The 16,593-nt window shown below is 43.4% G+C and overlaps 1 protein-coding gene across 1 annotated transcript; it reads left to right on the top strand.

Moving 5' to 3' along the window:
• Positions 1-1,586: 1,586 nt before the first annotated feature.
• Positions 1,587-15,427, top strand: triqk (triple QxxK/R motif containing). Its single transcript, XM_047019626.1, has 4 exons — positions 1,587-1,747; positions 3,733-3,826; positions 8,301-8,386; positions 13,822-15,427. Exons 2-4 carry the CDS (start codon positions 3,766-3,768, stop codon positions 13,927-13,929), a joined length of 255 nt encoding a protein of 84 aa, XP_046875582.1. The 5' UTR covers positions 1,587-1,747; positions 3,733-3,765; the 3' UTR covers positions 13,930-15,427.
• Positions 15,428-16,593: the final 1,166 nt, after the last annotated feature.

The following is a 16,593-nucleotide window of genomic DNA, read 5'->3' as shown; positions in this document are numbered from 1 at the left end:
TTAAACTAAGGAAACACATATAGTGGCTACAAATCTGTTCAAAAGATGCACTTGACAGTGCAACTATGTTTACATCTGTACAAACATTTCTTTCCTCTGCTGTAAATAGGCTTTTTATCGTCATAACGCCTGTCCTAAATGGGAGTTTAATGTCGAAGGGAAGTCCTTCACAGGTGTCGTTTTTCATAGTCCAACTACACATCCTCTGGGGAAGTAAATAAAACTACATGACAAATGGTATAGTATATGTGTGTCAGTTGTAGTGCTACAGAATGGTCTACGATAAGGAACCCTCATTAGACCGATGCATTTTACCCACTCTCATCCCTATTAGTATTCACCAGAGAGATCTATCAGCCTGACAGCCTGCCACGTTTGTTTGTTTAATTTCTTCATTATGAATTAATCACGCACATTAAACGACTAGAATGAATTTTGGTTCTGCATCAAGAGCCACACTGGCACACCATGACATTTGCAGTTAGCCTTAGATAGACAGTTTTACATCAGATACACTGTAGATACTAAGGATAAATACAATGATCAAGTCAGCTCACAAACAATATCTGTTTATCAGAATACACATCTCGGTATTACATGGGACGCCACATATAAACTATTGACACAGGTACTAACCGATGAAACACTTTCTGTACATTGGCACTTTTATGTTCCGTTCAGGATGCAGAGTGTGTAATTTCAGTGTCACACATCAGCAGAAAAAAAAAAAGCCCTGCACCTTTTCTTGCCTTTCAGGCCTTTATTTGTCAAGACAAAAAAAATCGTCGTTACAGCATTGACAAATGTCACTTGGTGCCTGTACTCCCATCAAAGGGCGGTGTTAAAGTGCTCACTATCGATGTCAGCCCCATAGTAAGTAATGCATTATGCAGACCCATTATAAGCAGATTACATCTATTAGTTACTGCTGGGTGCCACATGCAAATGGCCTGCCTCTGGGAGAGCAGAACATCATTTTAAACTTCAATAAGTTACAAGCGACGGCAAGCCACTCCATAATCTGCACCAAAACCCCAAGGGCTGTAATAAGGCAAGGTGCAATTAGAGGGGAAATAGAATTCAACATAGGAAACAAAGGAAATGTAAATTACTGTTAAACTTTGAAACAAAGAAAGATCCATGCAATCAGAGGAAAGTTTGTCTGATGTCTGTCTGTTTTCAGATGTATTTGTTGTTCTCCAAAAATACGTTAGATTCAAATAGTTCTCAATATGGGACCTATATGTTTGATTCCATGGTTAACCGTGCCAGTATTCAAGTGATAAATGACAGCATATCGTCTGATGTTGATCATTTCCATGCCAGAGTACATGTTCTGTCAATGAGAACCCTACCTGTAATATTCTGCAAGCGCATAACATGCAACAAACTTCAATAGACTGAGTAGGCTATACTAAAGACTGTTTTCTCTTCACACACATATAAGCTGTACTAATGATCCGACAGTAAAAAAGTGAATGTTATGGATGTTTTTAGTTGATCCTGCCTTTCAGTATACTATTGGCCAATAACAAAATTCTTGTTTCTGAATGGACAATCGACTGTCAATCCAAATCAGTGACGTAGAAACCAGGAAATGAAAATAATGGACGCGATGTGTTGGCGTTCTGAAAGAAAGAGGTGCAAAGTGCAATAAAAACCTCACATTAATTCGTGTTCAAACGGCAGTCGGTCGACTGGAAAATGCAAAACAACAACGAATAAGCAACCAAATTCCAAAACATCAGTAAGTGCGCTATTTAGGAAATTAAACAATCTCCAGACAACGCAATTTTAGGATAATTGAACTGTTATTGTAACAGTTGCATTGTTTTCAAAATACTGTTGATGTTTGCTACGATTGCAATGCATTTAAGATGCACCACAATCTGCACGAGACTTTTTACTGAACTCAATATTATTGGCTGACATCATAACCTACTCGTAATTTTTCACTTTCAGACTCTTACTTTCTTCTCCTAATGCAGAATGTAAGAATGTGATATTTATCAAGCTCCCATAGTGCTTAAGATCTATATTTAGTCTTCTGTGTTCCAGACTGTCTCACTCTTCAGTGATGTCCCACCTCGTGCTCCAAATCACTGTTTCCATGCAACCAGTGATTGAATTCCACCACAGTATTAGTTCATCAATGAATGGAACATTTTGGACTTGCCCAAAATGTTTTTTTGAAGAAAACTGTAGGGCCTACCTACAACTTGTTTTCAGTGTATATAGAAAAGGTTATGCTTCATGACACTGAAGTCACAGACTGGATAGGTAGAGTTAGCTAGTTCCCCTATCCATTTTCTCATAGTTTCCTATGTTCTCTGTTCTCAGCAGAACATCCCAAACCCAGCCGTGCCTCCACCCTAAGGGCTTGTCAACAGCTTGGTCCTGTTGTGTAAACATTAGCCCATCCGCATAATATTCTCATCTCCCCCCCTCCACCTCCAAACCCCGTTTCCCCTTTTCCCTTTTCTTGTTTCGACATGCTGACTCTTAATTTTCACCCCCGAGAACAATGGTGTACTACTTCAGAAATTGGGTTTGGGCTGTAATTCTGTTTGAAGTTGAGCTGAAAATAGTGTTTAGAGGAGGTAGATTGAGGCTCTAGAGGCGCCTCCCTGGGGAAAGGAATCGGCGGGCGCTGCCACGCTCCTTGAACATGCTAATTTGGAAGCCTCGCCTATTCCCCACTGACATCTACTGTAGCTTCTAAAGCTCCTCATTGGATGCACACGTCTTTTCTCTTTGCTCTTGTTTTTCTGCCCCCCCCACACACACACACACACACACATGTTCACGCTCACACAATCTTTCTGAGCCTCCCTTTTGCCTTCTTTCTTTTCCTATCCATTTCTCTTATTCTTTTATGATAATCAATCGCTTCGCCCTGAGGCTCTGGCAATGACTGCAGCAGAATGCTGAGGGTTATTTGTCAAAGCGGTCGAGGGCCAGGGTTAGACGGCTGAATTCTCTGAGAGAGAATAGGTCAGAGGGGTTTAAATATCATCCGAAACACAGACCTGCCCTTTGCCTCACAATCGCTTTTTCCACTATTTTAAACAAAGGAATGGTATTGATTGATACAGAGTCCGGGACTGAGAGGAATGCGGCTTGAATTTAGATCAGAGCCCTCTTCACAGGAGAGAAAAATGCATGGAAACACACAAACACACTGTGGTCATCATATGCATGCAGTGCATGCACACACGCACACACACACACACACACACACACACACACACACACACACACACACACACACACACACACACACACACACACACAGAGACAAACAGATGTACACCTGCACACACACACTCCTGTTTTAGTTTTCTATCAATATTATTTTCTCGTTTCAAGCAATCTTCGTTGCTATGGTAATCGAGGCAGAGATCTCAATCTCTGTGACAGAGCTAGAAGGTAAACGAGTTGGAAGGGGAAGCTCACCTCTACTATCTCATACGCTTAACATGATGCCCATACAGAGGAAGGAGACATGAGCCAGGATTAGGCTAAATTGTGACACAATACACAGGATAACCCATCCTTCAAATTGATACTGACTGCTTTGTATGAGATTTATAAATGGATTTCAATCTTGACTATGAATTTGGCTCTCATTTAAGGATCCTACCCAATCACACACACAGCACCAACATCATTCTCGGCTGTCCATTCGGTATATCTGAGGTATCGTTTCTGTTGTGCTTACTCTCCTCATAGGAAACAAGGAAGGAAGGAAACGAAGCAGGAAGGATGGGTAAGAAAGACTCCTCCCTGGGCCGGGCCCCCGTCGATCAGTACCGCAAACAGATCGGTGAGTCTTCCTCCGGGCCTCGCTTGTGCTCCTCCATAAGGAGGCTTGGAGGAGCGGTATATCAGCATTCCATTTGCTGTTGCCGAAAGTTACTGGCTCTGCCTAATGCTCGGCTCTCCAGCCTCCCAGGTAACAATAACAAACACACTCGGTATGCAGGCGGATCGCTAGAGCAGGATGGGCGTCCCTCATGCGGAGCCTCGTAGACACTAGAGGGTTTGTAGACCGTGTCTTTGACACGAGTGTCGAGACGTCCTTAACTTGGGGCCATGAGCATCCTGAAGTTGTCACGCGTTGGGTTCTCTTCTTGTCGACTGCCTTTGTAAACAGGTTGAAGTCAAATGCGATGGATGGTGGAGACATGGAGAGAGGGAGCAGAGAGAGGAGAGAAGGATGCCTGCAGTCAAACGCATGCACACACACACACACACACACACATGCACACTCACACACACACACACATGCACACACACACACGCACACATGCACGCACACATGGACACACTCATGCACACATAAACACGACACGAAAAAAATGGCAGTGAAACACTCAGTCATAGATCCAGAATAAATGTGCACACAAACACAGCCCCTAATCATAAACACATACACAATGCATACATTGTATGCAATGGAAACAGATACTTTCTGTAGTTGAAACTAACCTACACATCTCCTTCAGCCAGCAAAAAATAAATAAAAGTTTGATTCAAAATGCACACACACACAATATAATCATGTAGCAATGTTTGTACGTCATCTTAGAGAAACGTTGTTTTGCATCATGAGTCACAACCCAAGACAAGAACATCACAGAAGGAAACAAGACGAGAGCTTTTTCCCCAGCGTCCTGTCTAGGACTGATTAGATACTAAGGAGGGTATTTTCTAGTAAGGCTTTGAGGTCGCATTACCAACTGCCACTAAATTCCACCATCCCCCCTAAAAAACACTCTGATATCTTGTCAGAAGTCATTTAGTCAAACTTTAATACGGCATGTTATTTCATTTCGTTTTCCCCCGACCTTACCACACCACTAACCAAGACAATATGTTGTGTAGCAATCATGGGACCAGGCCCTTAAGCATGCCAGATGTAATGGATGGAAGAAAGAGCAGTGAGTGGTTCCTCTGTTGTTTTTCCTCATGTGGGTACAAAACAAAGCGGTCGCCATTGGCGGTGCTGGAAAAATGGCTCTATAAACACAACCAAACAAACCCATGGTTGTTTTGTGTTTGTGTTGTTTTTTGGTGTTGTTAAAAAAAAGATTAAAAAACACTTAAAGACTCCTCGTGTAACATTTGTTGAGAGAGCTTGTGAAGTAAAGCCGGTCCCCAAATTGATTCCATTAGTGTAGTTACTTGGATGCAACAGTACAGTTCTCTACTACTCTACAACCATAACATGTTTGTCATAGCTGGATGTGGGTCAATTTACTCTATTGTGGTTGTTTTTGCGGATGGTGGCATTGTCATCTTGACATTGGTAACTTTTGGCTTTTGTGTTGTTGCGTCATGATAGAATATTGGGGGCCCCCAGGTGGCTCAGTGGTTAAGTCCTTAGCATGGGTTCGAATCCAGCCCAGGGTGTATACCTCCATGTCATCCCCTCATTCCCCCCCCTGTCTCTTTCCTGTTAAGAGTCATGATCTCATTCCAAATAAAGCAGATATTCTTTAAAGAATAAATAAAATAAAAAAGCACCAAAACTAAATACTGGGTGAATTCCTGGGTGAAATTTACCTTGACAAACTACAAGGACCTTTACAAGGATTTTTAACCGTTGTTTTATTGTAGCAGCTCTTGGAGAATAGAACAATTTTGCCTGTCGACACCTTAAGTGGCTCTCTATTGTGCGAGTCTGGCGTCTCCTTCCAAACCCACACACTCACACACACACACATCGAGACAACATAACAAGCTAATCTCCCACTGCTACACCTTGCAAAGTGTCTCTATTCACAGGCACGCTCAACATCTCACCAATTCAAATATGGAACACGAGGGTCAAAGACACTGAAAGCCCCTCCCTGCATGTCCCCCTCCCTGGTCCTCCTCCCCCTTTCTACAGTCTGAAATGCAGCGTTATCAGCCAATTTGATCAGAAACCACTGTTTAACAGAAACGCATACACAAACGCGCATAAGCAAATTAGCCTTCAAAAATAGCCTGAGCAACAATGCGTGGCTTTGTAGACGAGAGCAGATATGGCCCCGTGTGGTTCCTTCCTCAGAGTGGAGTGGAGGGCCCCATGCTGTCAGGGGCGGGCGCGGTCATGTCTGTCTACTTCAGCACTGTGGCTCTACCACAGATGGATAGCGATGTTGCTGACGCTCATTCACGGTCCTTCTTTGTTGCTGATATCAGATTGACACTAAAGTCCTCAGTCGGAACACCTGAAGAGACGCACACACACACACACAGAGACACATGGGACAGGTAAAAACATTTGTTTTTAGTGGCCTACAATCAGAGAAACAAAGAATCTTACTCTTGCATAAACTATTAATTCTCCTACCTGGGATATTTATTTGTACATGTATTTTCTGGAGGGCATTTTCTGCTCTTGTTTTGGACTGTGACTGTTTGAGACAGGAAAGGCAGGGCAGAGAAATAGGGGATGACATGGAGCATATGGCCCGGGCTGGAATCGAACCCAGGCCGCTGCGGGAAGGCCTTAGCTCAAGTGGTACGCTCTGTACCCCGATGAGCCATCAGGGCGCCCCGCTAGTCATTATTTTGATTTGGTTACGATTAACTATTTATTCTGAACAGATGGTCTGGTGTGCTGTGTTGGTTTTCTTTACGCTACTGTAGCACTTTATGACAGGATGTTTTGAGTGCAAAGTAAGACGTAGAAAGCTGATCTAATCTCTCCCTGTCTACTTGCTGCAATATTGTTCATGGTCTCTGTGTGGCACAACAGGTGCACTCCATAAAGAGTTGTCTGGGAAATGTCGGAAGCTAATGAAATTGTCGGAAGGTACCGAGTTGCAGATGTGTTACAAACGCAAAGATTAGGTCTACTGTAAATGACTAAAATAGACCTGTGTTAACAATTCTGAAGGCAAGTTCTCATTGCTGTCAATGACAGTAATAGTGTTCTGTGTGAGTGATGATAGATTTTTTTTGATCGATGTGGTACACAAATCTACAACCAAGGATACATTTTATTAAAAAGGTGTGTGTGATTGAATGACCTGAACATCCTGAAGAGAGCTCTTTGCACTCGCTGCCCTCGCAAACGATTCCTTCCCGGTTTAGTCTGCAAAAGAATGCCCCGCTTGCCATGTCGTGCAGTGTGTTGCACGAGCGTGTGTGGGGGACGGAGCAGAGAGAGATAGGAGCACAGCGGAGCACAGCGGTCAGACACGGCCAAAAGGAACAGCTTCGGCCCCTGGAGGACCCGCCCCTTCCTCCTCCAGCTCCCTCACCTCTCCCCCTCCTCCTTCCCGTTTCTCAGCCGCCCCTCTCCGCCTGCAGACGGGGCACCGTATGGCGGAGGTAAACCTGCAGCTCCCGGGGGGGACGGGTCGCTGTCTCAAAGCCCTGTCTGGGGAAGTCATCCTCCCTCTCCTGCCTCCTTCTGTGTTTCCCCCCCCCCCCCCCCCCCCCCCCCCCCCCCCCGCCTCCATCACAGACGGATAAGGACGCTCGTTCCCAGGCCTGTTCCTCCTGCTCTCCTCCATGTTAATGAGGCTTAATTGGCTGGGAGTTGCACTTCAAGTGGCCCCACTGTGTGTTGAGAGGGAGAGGACCTTGAGGCTGACCCTGTGCTGGGTGATGCCACCAAGGAGACACACTCACAAGAAGACACACACTCATACACCGAACCCCCCCCCCTCGTACTGTTAGCAGCCAAGCTGTCCTTTCTCTTTTTTACTCTTTGGGAGGGGGCGGGGGGGTGTTTGTTTATAATTAGGGAGGGAGACTGCCAGCTCTGTTGCGCACACACACATGCTTACACAGGCACACGCACACACTCGCACACAAATACAGACTCCCACATGCTGCACCAGGTGGCCAGTTTGCCCGCTCGGATCACCCTGGAGAGACAAACTCATGAGAAGCCAAGCTCAGGTGAACCACACACAGCAAGACAGAACTACAGTACAGCTGTGTGTCTGGGTGTGTGTGTGTTTAGTCCCATTTATTTCCTAATCAACCCTTACCAGCAAGAGCTGTCACTTTCACTTGTGACTTGTTTATTGATAATATTCAAGTTGACTATATATTTATTATTTTTCATTTATTTCCATACTCTATTTTGGCAAAATAAATCCTTTGTGATGTGTTATGGTTGTTTATTTGTTGTTGTGGGTGGAAATACCGGAACATTATCACCTTCACATTTGCCTTTCAACCCATTTAATTCAATGTTCATTTGAAATGTTACGTTTGCAGCTTTGTTGTGTTCCAAAGTGCTGTGGGCACTTGTGTGAGTTGTCTCCTCTGATGGAGGATCTCCTTTTCAGGTCAACAGGACTCTAAGAAGAGCAAATCAGCCCTGAAGGCCACCAGACTGCAGGCTGAAGCCAAGAAGAATGCTCCTGGTATCAAGGTGAGCCTCCCTAACTTAGGTGTGTGTGTATGTGAGAGTCTCAGTGAGAGTCAGTCTCTTTCCGCCTGCCTCTGAGTCTCCTCTTTTTCATCCGGCCTTGTCTCTCAAAATGCACAACCCCAGAACCACTCAAATCCCTCACTCAAAAAAAAAAATAATTAAAGCCAGAGTGCACATCATCGAACAAGACGAGGCAAGCGTTCACGCTGCGTACGCTCTTCATCCAGGCCAAGCCGAGTGTTTGACTCGTGGCCTGGGTAGAGAGGCAGGGTTCTGGGTCTGTGGTGCCGCTAGACCCACCTCTCCCACCCCGGGAAATATGGAGGAGGGGGACATTATTCACAGTGCTCCCCCTGGAGGACTTCACACGGCTCTCCATATACATGAGAGGGAGAAGAGGAGAGAGGAGGAATACAGTAGAGGTAGACGAGTGTGAGAGAGATGAGAGAGATGAGATGAGAGAAAGGGGGAAGCAATATTTACAGTTGAGAGAAAAAGGAATTCAGAGGTAGAGGGAGAGAGAGATATAGAGCTAGTGGAGGGTAAAGTTAGACACAGAGATAGAGAATGAAAAAGGTCAGAATGAAGTAGAGAGAGAGAGAGACAGAGGGAGTAGACAATGTTTCAATACACATCCCATTCTCTGGCTGATAAACATCTGTTTATTTGGGAGGAAAGTCCGATCATTCATGATAGATTGTCCCACCTGTGTGTGTGTGCGCGTTTGTTTTGAACGTCCAACCTCCTTTAGTCTTTTGAGTTTGAAACCTGGGAAAAGTTTGTCAATGTTCTGGATAACAAAGACAGGCTCATAACTCCACCAAAGCAAGCAATAGACTTCATGTTCTATTTAATATGTTCAGTAGACATATTTTCACTAGTAGGTATAGTATTTATCTTTTTCCCCTCAAATCTCATGGTTCAATTTCTGCATGTCAAAAGCCTGGAGCCGTGCACAATATTATTATCCTGCAGACTATTTATATATGCAAATTTACCCGAAACCAATGAAAGGTATATTACGGTGTATTTACACATGAGTATTATACACATTTTTATTGGTATGGCATGATGTGTTTAAGGATGGGGCTTCACTTTAGAGAAGGGTTCAACGAGCAAAACCTCACGGTCAAAAATAATACATGCTGATTTTCCACCAACCAAGCCTCATTAAGAAAGTCTTTAATCCAATTAGATTAGTTCACATATTTAAATATTTATATTCCTTATGAATAATGCATGTTTTCACACTGAATTGAGATGGTTTTCAAAGGTTGGATAAGATATACCTTTGGGATATGGATATTAAGCCACTCAAATCTTCCAGCCCTATATTTGGCTTCACGGATACTTCATTTGGATTTTCCGTCCAAAAATAAGACTCACAGTGAAAGGGAAGGACAGTTGATGAAGTGAAATGGGCTTGATTGGAGAGCTTGGACAGATGGTCTGGTCTGCACTAGCTCTGTGCTCCTCCGTGGTGTTCTTCTTCTGTATGTGGGACAGGTACATGTCCTCCTCTCCCCTCTCCTGTGTGTGGGGACAGGGCTGGTCTCAGCTGCAGCTGGTGTCTCAGAGGTGGCCAAACAGACAGGCTGGCACCGAATCTGGCAGGCAGGCAGGCCGGCTGTGCCCGGGCCAGTGTGGTTGCAGGGCAGGCCCGGGCAAGCTGGTGGAGCTGGAAGAACGGAGAGAGGGAGCGAGGGAGAGAAAGAAAGAAAGAGGGCACTGCTGCTCACAGAGCAGTGACCAGTTGGTGTATCGGGATGTTGGCAGAGGAAGTGGGAACTCAGCCACCTGCTGAGTGTGTGTGGGTGGTTGTGTGTGGGTGTACGTACGCATGGGCATGCCTTAGTACAAGTTTGGGGTTATATCTGTCTGGTCCCTTGTGCCATCCACCACCCAACAGCGGGCACTGGCTGGCAGAGCAGCGGGTATCTGGCTGAGGTTACCGTTCGCCCTACTAGCTTGCCCAGAAAACCAGTTCTATCAAATGATTTCAGAACTGCAGCTCTGGAAACAAGCACTGCTTGTTGTAATTGTCAGGGTAGCCATATGTTATTTTTCTTCTACTCTTTCCGGCCTAAACATGGGGAGTTATCAGAACTTACTGATTTGGCACATGAAGTTAGAGATGCTGTAATGATGCGTGTCCCGTTCCTGCATATGTACAGCTACAACATTTGGAATAAAACACTGAACTGCTGGGTTTTAACTGTGGACTTCTGCTGGTGCTTCATTTATCAGGTTGTAACAAAACTGTAACTAAAAAAACATAAGGATTTTTGGTTATTGTTTTACATGAACTGTATTTCAATGACGAGCCATAAGAAACATGAAAATAGAAAATAAAAGAGAGCATAGAGATTTGAATAGAAAATTGTGCATCCACAAAGTAGTCAAATATCCACACGATTCCTGTGAAATCACAATTGCAAATTCATACCTCCTAAAGTGATTTGTGTCTTTTGGTGTTACGCTAAACCTTTTCCCGGTTTAACAAAAACATTTCTCCAACTAATTCAGGCCCGGTGTGCATGGAGGAACAGTGAGCCTATTGCAATGTGCCGTTGTCTGTTAGGTCTTCACTGGGAGCAACAGGACTTGTTCACACCTAGATCATTTCTGAGTGTTGACAGACAGTTAGTGATCTTTCTACTGGTGTCACCGGGAGATTCACTTAGCCTACTGTATGTGAGCGATTTGGGTTGGTGTGTGACAAGCTGTCGGGGGGAAAACACACTTGCACCTCCACACATCAATGGAAAACTGGAAAGTAAACTGAAAAATGTGTTTGAGAATAGGCAAAGTATTTGGTGAATGTCCCTGCCGCACAGCCACACTTTATCAACCAGTCCCTGAGTGTAGACTGTCCTTGTGACTAAAGTATTGGGTGTAAACTGAAACGCAAAATTCTATGACATGACTCGAACAATACAATAAACGATTGCATTGTAGGCAGAAATTGAATGAGAGAGAATGTGGGTCGTGTTGTGAAAAGGAGTGTGACAGAAGGAAGCAAAAGGCGGGACAGATGAGGCGAGAAGTCTGCCAAGCGATGGCCTGTCGCCAGGCGACAGGGTCCACACTCCCAGCATGCCGCAGCTGCTGCCGCCGCCGCCGGGAAGCCACATGATGGTGCGCTTGGGTTCCGTCCAGAGTCCTCCATCAGAATGTTTGTGGGGGAAAAAAGGGAGAGGGATGTGAATGTATCTTAGCTCAAGAAAAGGAAGGTACTCCTGTTTAAAGATGGATGAAGTCAAAATCTTAGTCAGGTTTACCTTTGTGCCACAGTCTTTTCACCAAAGCCATTTTATTGGTCAGTTAAAAGTTGAAAAGGAACTTTGATCAGCGATGTATTTTTTATTTTGTTGCTGTCCCTGTGTCAACAATGATATACCAGGACAGGGTCTCATGTTGCTATGTCCATTATCAGGTGATATTGTACACCTCGTCAGGCATTATCCCTTACTTAAACAACTGACAGCCTCACTTGTCAATTGAGCTAATGAGAAATATTTCATTTTGTCAACCAAACGACAGACACTTCTTTGTCATTTTCACACACGTAGGCGGGAAACAAGTTGCTTGACTGCAGAAATCAATCGCCCTTGTGTTTTGATAACAATTACATTTTTCTATTCCTCCTCAGAGGCCAGGCTAAATAGAAAAGTGAATCAACTCTGTGCGGACGGTGGCCTGCGGTAATGTTCAAAACTAAAGTGCGTGAAATTTAAAAGTTTTCCAATTAAGCGGGGACTTAAGCTGTTTTGGAGTCTGCCGGGAAGGAGATAAATGCTACAGCTAATGCTAGCACGCTAATGAGGATGGGACGCGCTGACGACTGCCTTGTACACAGATAGTACAGGATTTTGTGACAGCTTTAAATAGTTCTCTTACCCCTCCTCCTCCCAATTATTCGGACAGAATTATTATTCACATCCCCCCACACCCTCCTCCCTTGTTTTGTTGTGTGCCTTATCTCTCTTTCTCTCTTTTTCTATCTCTCTCTTATTTTTCTCTCGTTGTCCTTTAGGGTGGAATTTGTTCTGCCACTTGTAATGGGGTCGATTTCAATTGCTGTGAGTTCTGACTGACATTACATACACTTTTATCTTTTTTTCCCCCTTTTCGTCTCGAATGTTTCCTGTTTTCCTGTTCCTTGACACCTATACCCATTCTTGCGATATATGAAGAAACAGTGTAATGAGTTGAGGTTGCTTCTGCAGACTCCTAAAGGGACGACTCTTGGAAGGATGACAAGAACAAGAGCTGGATGACTCAGACTACCTGTTTGTGAGGCCATTAAACTTAAAAGGTTAGGTCATAAAATTTTATTCTGAGGGCGACAGACAATAAACAAATGCAAAATATGCATCATTCAGGTACTCGAGTTAATTTTGCTACTCAAATCAAACAATGAAAACAGGCTCATTAGAATACCCAGCATACTGCATTGAACATTTGTGCTCTCTTAAACCACTTCAAGCTCTCCAGTTTTGATTAGAAAGTTTGCTAATGAGTTCTTAAGACTGAGAACAAGTGAGCATTGTTAACTAGGAGAATGGAGACTAATGGAGTTGAAGATGACTAGCGTTGCAGTCTGGTGTAGAAGGGTAATGAACGAATCCTTAAAATCTAATTTAAAGTTGAACATCACGCCGATGAAAATGGTCCAATTAGCTGCAAATTGAAGCTGGAATCCATTTAATTGATAACATTTACAAAAAGTTTCCCTTTAATAGTTTAATTTTGGAAGATAAGCTGAATCAAGACAGTAATGCACATGGTTTTTGATAGTGGACATTACTCACATCTTAAACACCTTGTACAGCCATAGGATAACATTTGACCCCATCTGAATGTGAATGACTAACATGACAATACCTGTAAAAACATTGTAGTTACATAGGTAAGTTGCTCTGCAAATACATGGCATTACAGTTCAGCGACTTGGGTTATTACTCACATTGTCATTGGGGCTATTTCGTTGGTTATGATCATTGACCTATGCACCTTTTGCTCTTTCTTGTAAGTCGCTTTGGATAAAAGTGTCTGCCAATTGACTAAATGTAATGTAAAAGTCACACTCAAGTGTAACAAGGCACAGATGGGAGGAGACATCACCAGTAGATATGGCAAATGTTGTAATGCTAAAACAACAACCCCCCCCCCCCAAAGAAAAACGATTTACCCCTTGGTAGTTCCACCTCCTCCGTACCTGGAACTAACCTGATAACCTTAAGTGTGATTATTATAATCGGCTTTTTACAAGGTTGTTAAAACAGGCATTGCTATGCTACGTGTTGGAGCTGAGGTAATGCCTTTAACGTCTCAATATGGGCACAGTTAGCTAGCATGCTATTCCACAATTATTGACGTCGTAGTGAAACCCAATGCTGTTCTACCCCCTATCTGTCTCTCTGTCCTGACAGGATGTCCTGCTGGTCATCGTGGCCATCCTGTTCTTCCTGCTCTGTGTGTACGCCTTCTTCTACCTGAACCTGAGCACTGAGCTGGACCTGGACGTAGACGTGGACTGAAGCAGGGTGGCTATGGGGACGGGGTTGCCATGGAAGCAGAAGGATCCGATGAGAAACACGGCCAGGGGGTTGTGACATTCCCTTGACTGTTATGCCTTGCTACTGGGTTGACCCCTGTACACACATTTCCAAGCTAACGCTTCCTAACAGTGACACACACTACGTGGTACACGGTTGCACCCTCACAGATACACACACACACATTCATATCCACACTTGACCTAGTCGGAATGGCCATCTGTGATGTCCGAAGTCATTAAGGAAACTAGTCAGGCTCAAGTTTGGAGCGTGACTGTAGTATGGGCAGACAAATGTCTTCCTCCAGGAAATGACTGTCTATTTAACACGACACGACACCAATGATCCGTTGCCTATGTGGGAGATTATCAAAATGTAGCTTCACTCTGGAAAAAAACACAACAACAAAAAACCCTGTTTGGGCTGCATTGATTTTGTCTAAAGAGGAGATGGACATATTTGTGCTCTCATTTTTAGTCTTACGATCAACAGAACCCAATGCTTGAAACATCCCAGAGGATCCTCGAGCACTTCGGCCTGTACGTTACTGTATGGTAAGGAGTCTGCAAGTCATTGGCTACTGACTCACGTCCCTTTGTTTTTCCCGGACGAATAGAAAATGTTCATCTTAGATTCAGCCTGAAAACAAAGACAATCACTCATCTCGTACTGCCGAGCACAATCTTCCACTTTCAGATCTAGCGATGAACAAAGTGTGAGATTAGAGTGACAAATATGGTTTCTGATTAAACGTGTGTTCCGAATACCGACCAACACATTTTGCTGTGGCTAGATTCGACTGCAGCACTGATAAGCATTCGAAAATAGGACCTTATATTGTTTTAACTATGATTCTTTCAGAAAGTAAAAAAAAAAGGTGGAATGGGAATCTCTCCACACATCTAAGACCTCAAAGCTCTCTCGCCTACTCCATAGTTGCCCACAAGGCATGTTGTACATTATTGAACACAAAGGCATATCCAAATATTTGCCTTCGAAGCCTTGTTGCCTTGCCTCATGCAATGTATGCTTGTTGTTTTGAGAAGATAAAAAAAAATATGACCTTCCATTATCATCCTTCGCTCTGTAGGGGCCAAGGCTGCTTTTGTGTCTTATTGGCTGTTCTTTTGAGTGTGTTTGTTTGGGGTTAGGGCGTTACTGGTTTGTACGATCAATAACAGTGTCAATATATATGCATGATTGTATTTCGTTTGTAATGGGATAATCAAACATTCTGTGTAACGCCTTTTTTTCTTGGTAAATTCACACTTGAAGAGTGCTAAGCGGTGAAAATAAAGACTTTGTGCTCGATTTTTGGGGTATGTTGGTGGGATTTTCCCAACAGAACTTCAACATAATTATGCTGCAATAACACCACCTTTGTCTCTCTTACTGTGCGTCATTCCTGTTGAGATTTTAGTAACTTTGCCAAGAGGACATGACCAAAGATTTGAAATAAAAGCAATTTCTTAAGTGGAAAGTATCTGCTGTGTTTGTATAACTGACATTTGATTTTTTTCAAATTAAATGTTTTAAAAAGGTCAAGGTGATTTTAAAATGTTTTCATTTATATACTTTTTCTCCCATGACCCATGACCCCATGAAAAAGGAATTCGCATGAATGAATGTTTTGTTTGACAGCCATTCCCTTTATCCTGCTCCTCATATTTTAGACTGACCTTGTCACCTACATCTCCTGCTTCTCCACAGTGAATGGCTCCTTGAACAATGAAAACCCTGGCTTGATGGACCCTATACATGACACCTGTTGTCAACAGGGTCACTTTACCTTCAGTCCAAGACAGCTCAACATCGTCGGGGGTAAAGTTCACAGATGTGCCAGTTCAAATGTCAGGACACCTCTATATGATGACATACATTTTTTAATGCACTTAAATCTAAATGTTCCTTAATGTTGCACTTCTGAAATGGTGACCAGTGCAAGAAGCCTACAATGCTTCACTGGTTTGTGTCCTGTTGAGAACAGGTGATGTACTTACCTGCTTTGAAATATACATCCTAGTTGTTTGACTGTGCCCGAAAGTAAACACAGTTCCTCCAGTCTGACTCAGTTCAGGTCAATAAAGCAGTTTAAACAAGGGTAATGCAGGACCTAAGTATGAGAAATGCGATCAGACTGAATAGTGTAAAACAGCTTTGAGGCAGTCACACCTCACTACACCCAGAAGAAACGAAAGGTTGTCAATGGTCTGCAAATTGTTGGTGAACCCTAAAAGTTAACTTTTTTCATATCCCTATAACAGTCTCAAGTCTAAATATGATAAGGCCTAGCAAAAGAACAGGCCCAAAGAAAAGCATTTCGGTTCCACAAAAATGTATGACATGAGAATGAATGGCTGATTTCATGGTCTTGACTAATTTCAACTTTGACTACTTTCCAAGTAGAATAGGGAGAAGAAGCCCATTGTCTGTTTAACTAGACAAACTGGTAACCATTCACAGTCTGCAATGTATCGTTTTTAATTAAGCTGACAATTAGCTGACAATTGGTGGAGAGATGGAGCCATGGCTAACTCAAACTGGCGCTGCACACGTATTGAAACTCGTATTCTCTGCATGCCTTGCTTGTTTTTACAGTCCATTAAATGACGATGGAGTTGTGTATATTCTTGGGTCAAAGCAGTG

Source organism: Hypomesus transpacificus, chromosome 4, assembly GCF_021917145.1.
Source record: "Hypomesus transpacificus isolate Combined female chromosome 4, fHypTra1, whole genome shotgun sequence".
Classification (NCBI taxonomy): Eukaryota; Metazoa; Chordata; class Actinopteri; order Osmeriformes; family Osmeridae; genus Hypomesus; species Hypomesus transpacificus.
Note: the sequence above shows the minus strand (reverse complement) of the source record. Positions and strands in the feature narration are given on the sequence as shown.

Excerpts from the sequence above, each read along its gene's own strand:
- triqk (XM_047019626.1), top strand. The coding sequence starts at position 3,766 with ATGGGTAAGAAAGACTCCTCCCTGGGCCGGGCCCCCGTCGATCAGTAC. Across the intron at positions 3,827-8,300 it reads TCAGTACCGCAAACAGATCG|GTCAACAGGACTCTAAGAAG; the intron begins GTGAGTCTTCCT and ends TCTCCTTTTCAG. Across the intron at positions 8,387-13,821 it reads AGAATGCTCCTGGTATCAAG|GATGTCCTGCTGGTCATCGT; the intron begins GTGAGCCTCCCT and ends CTGTCCTGACAG.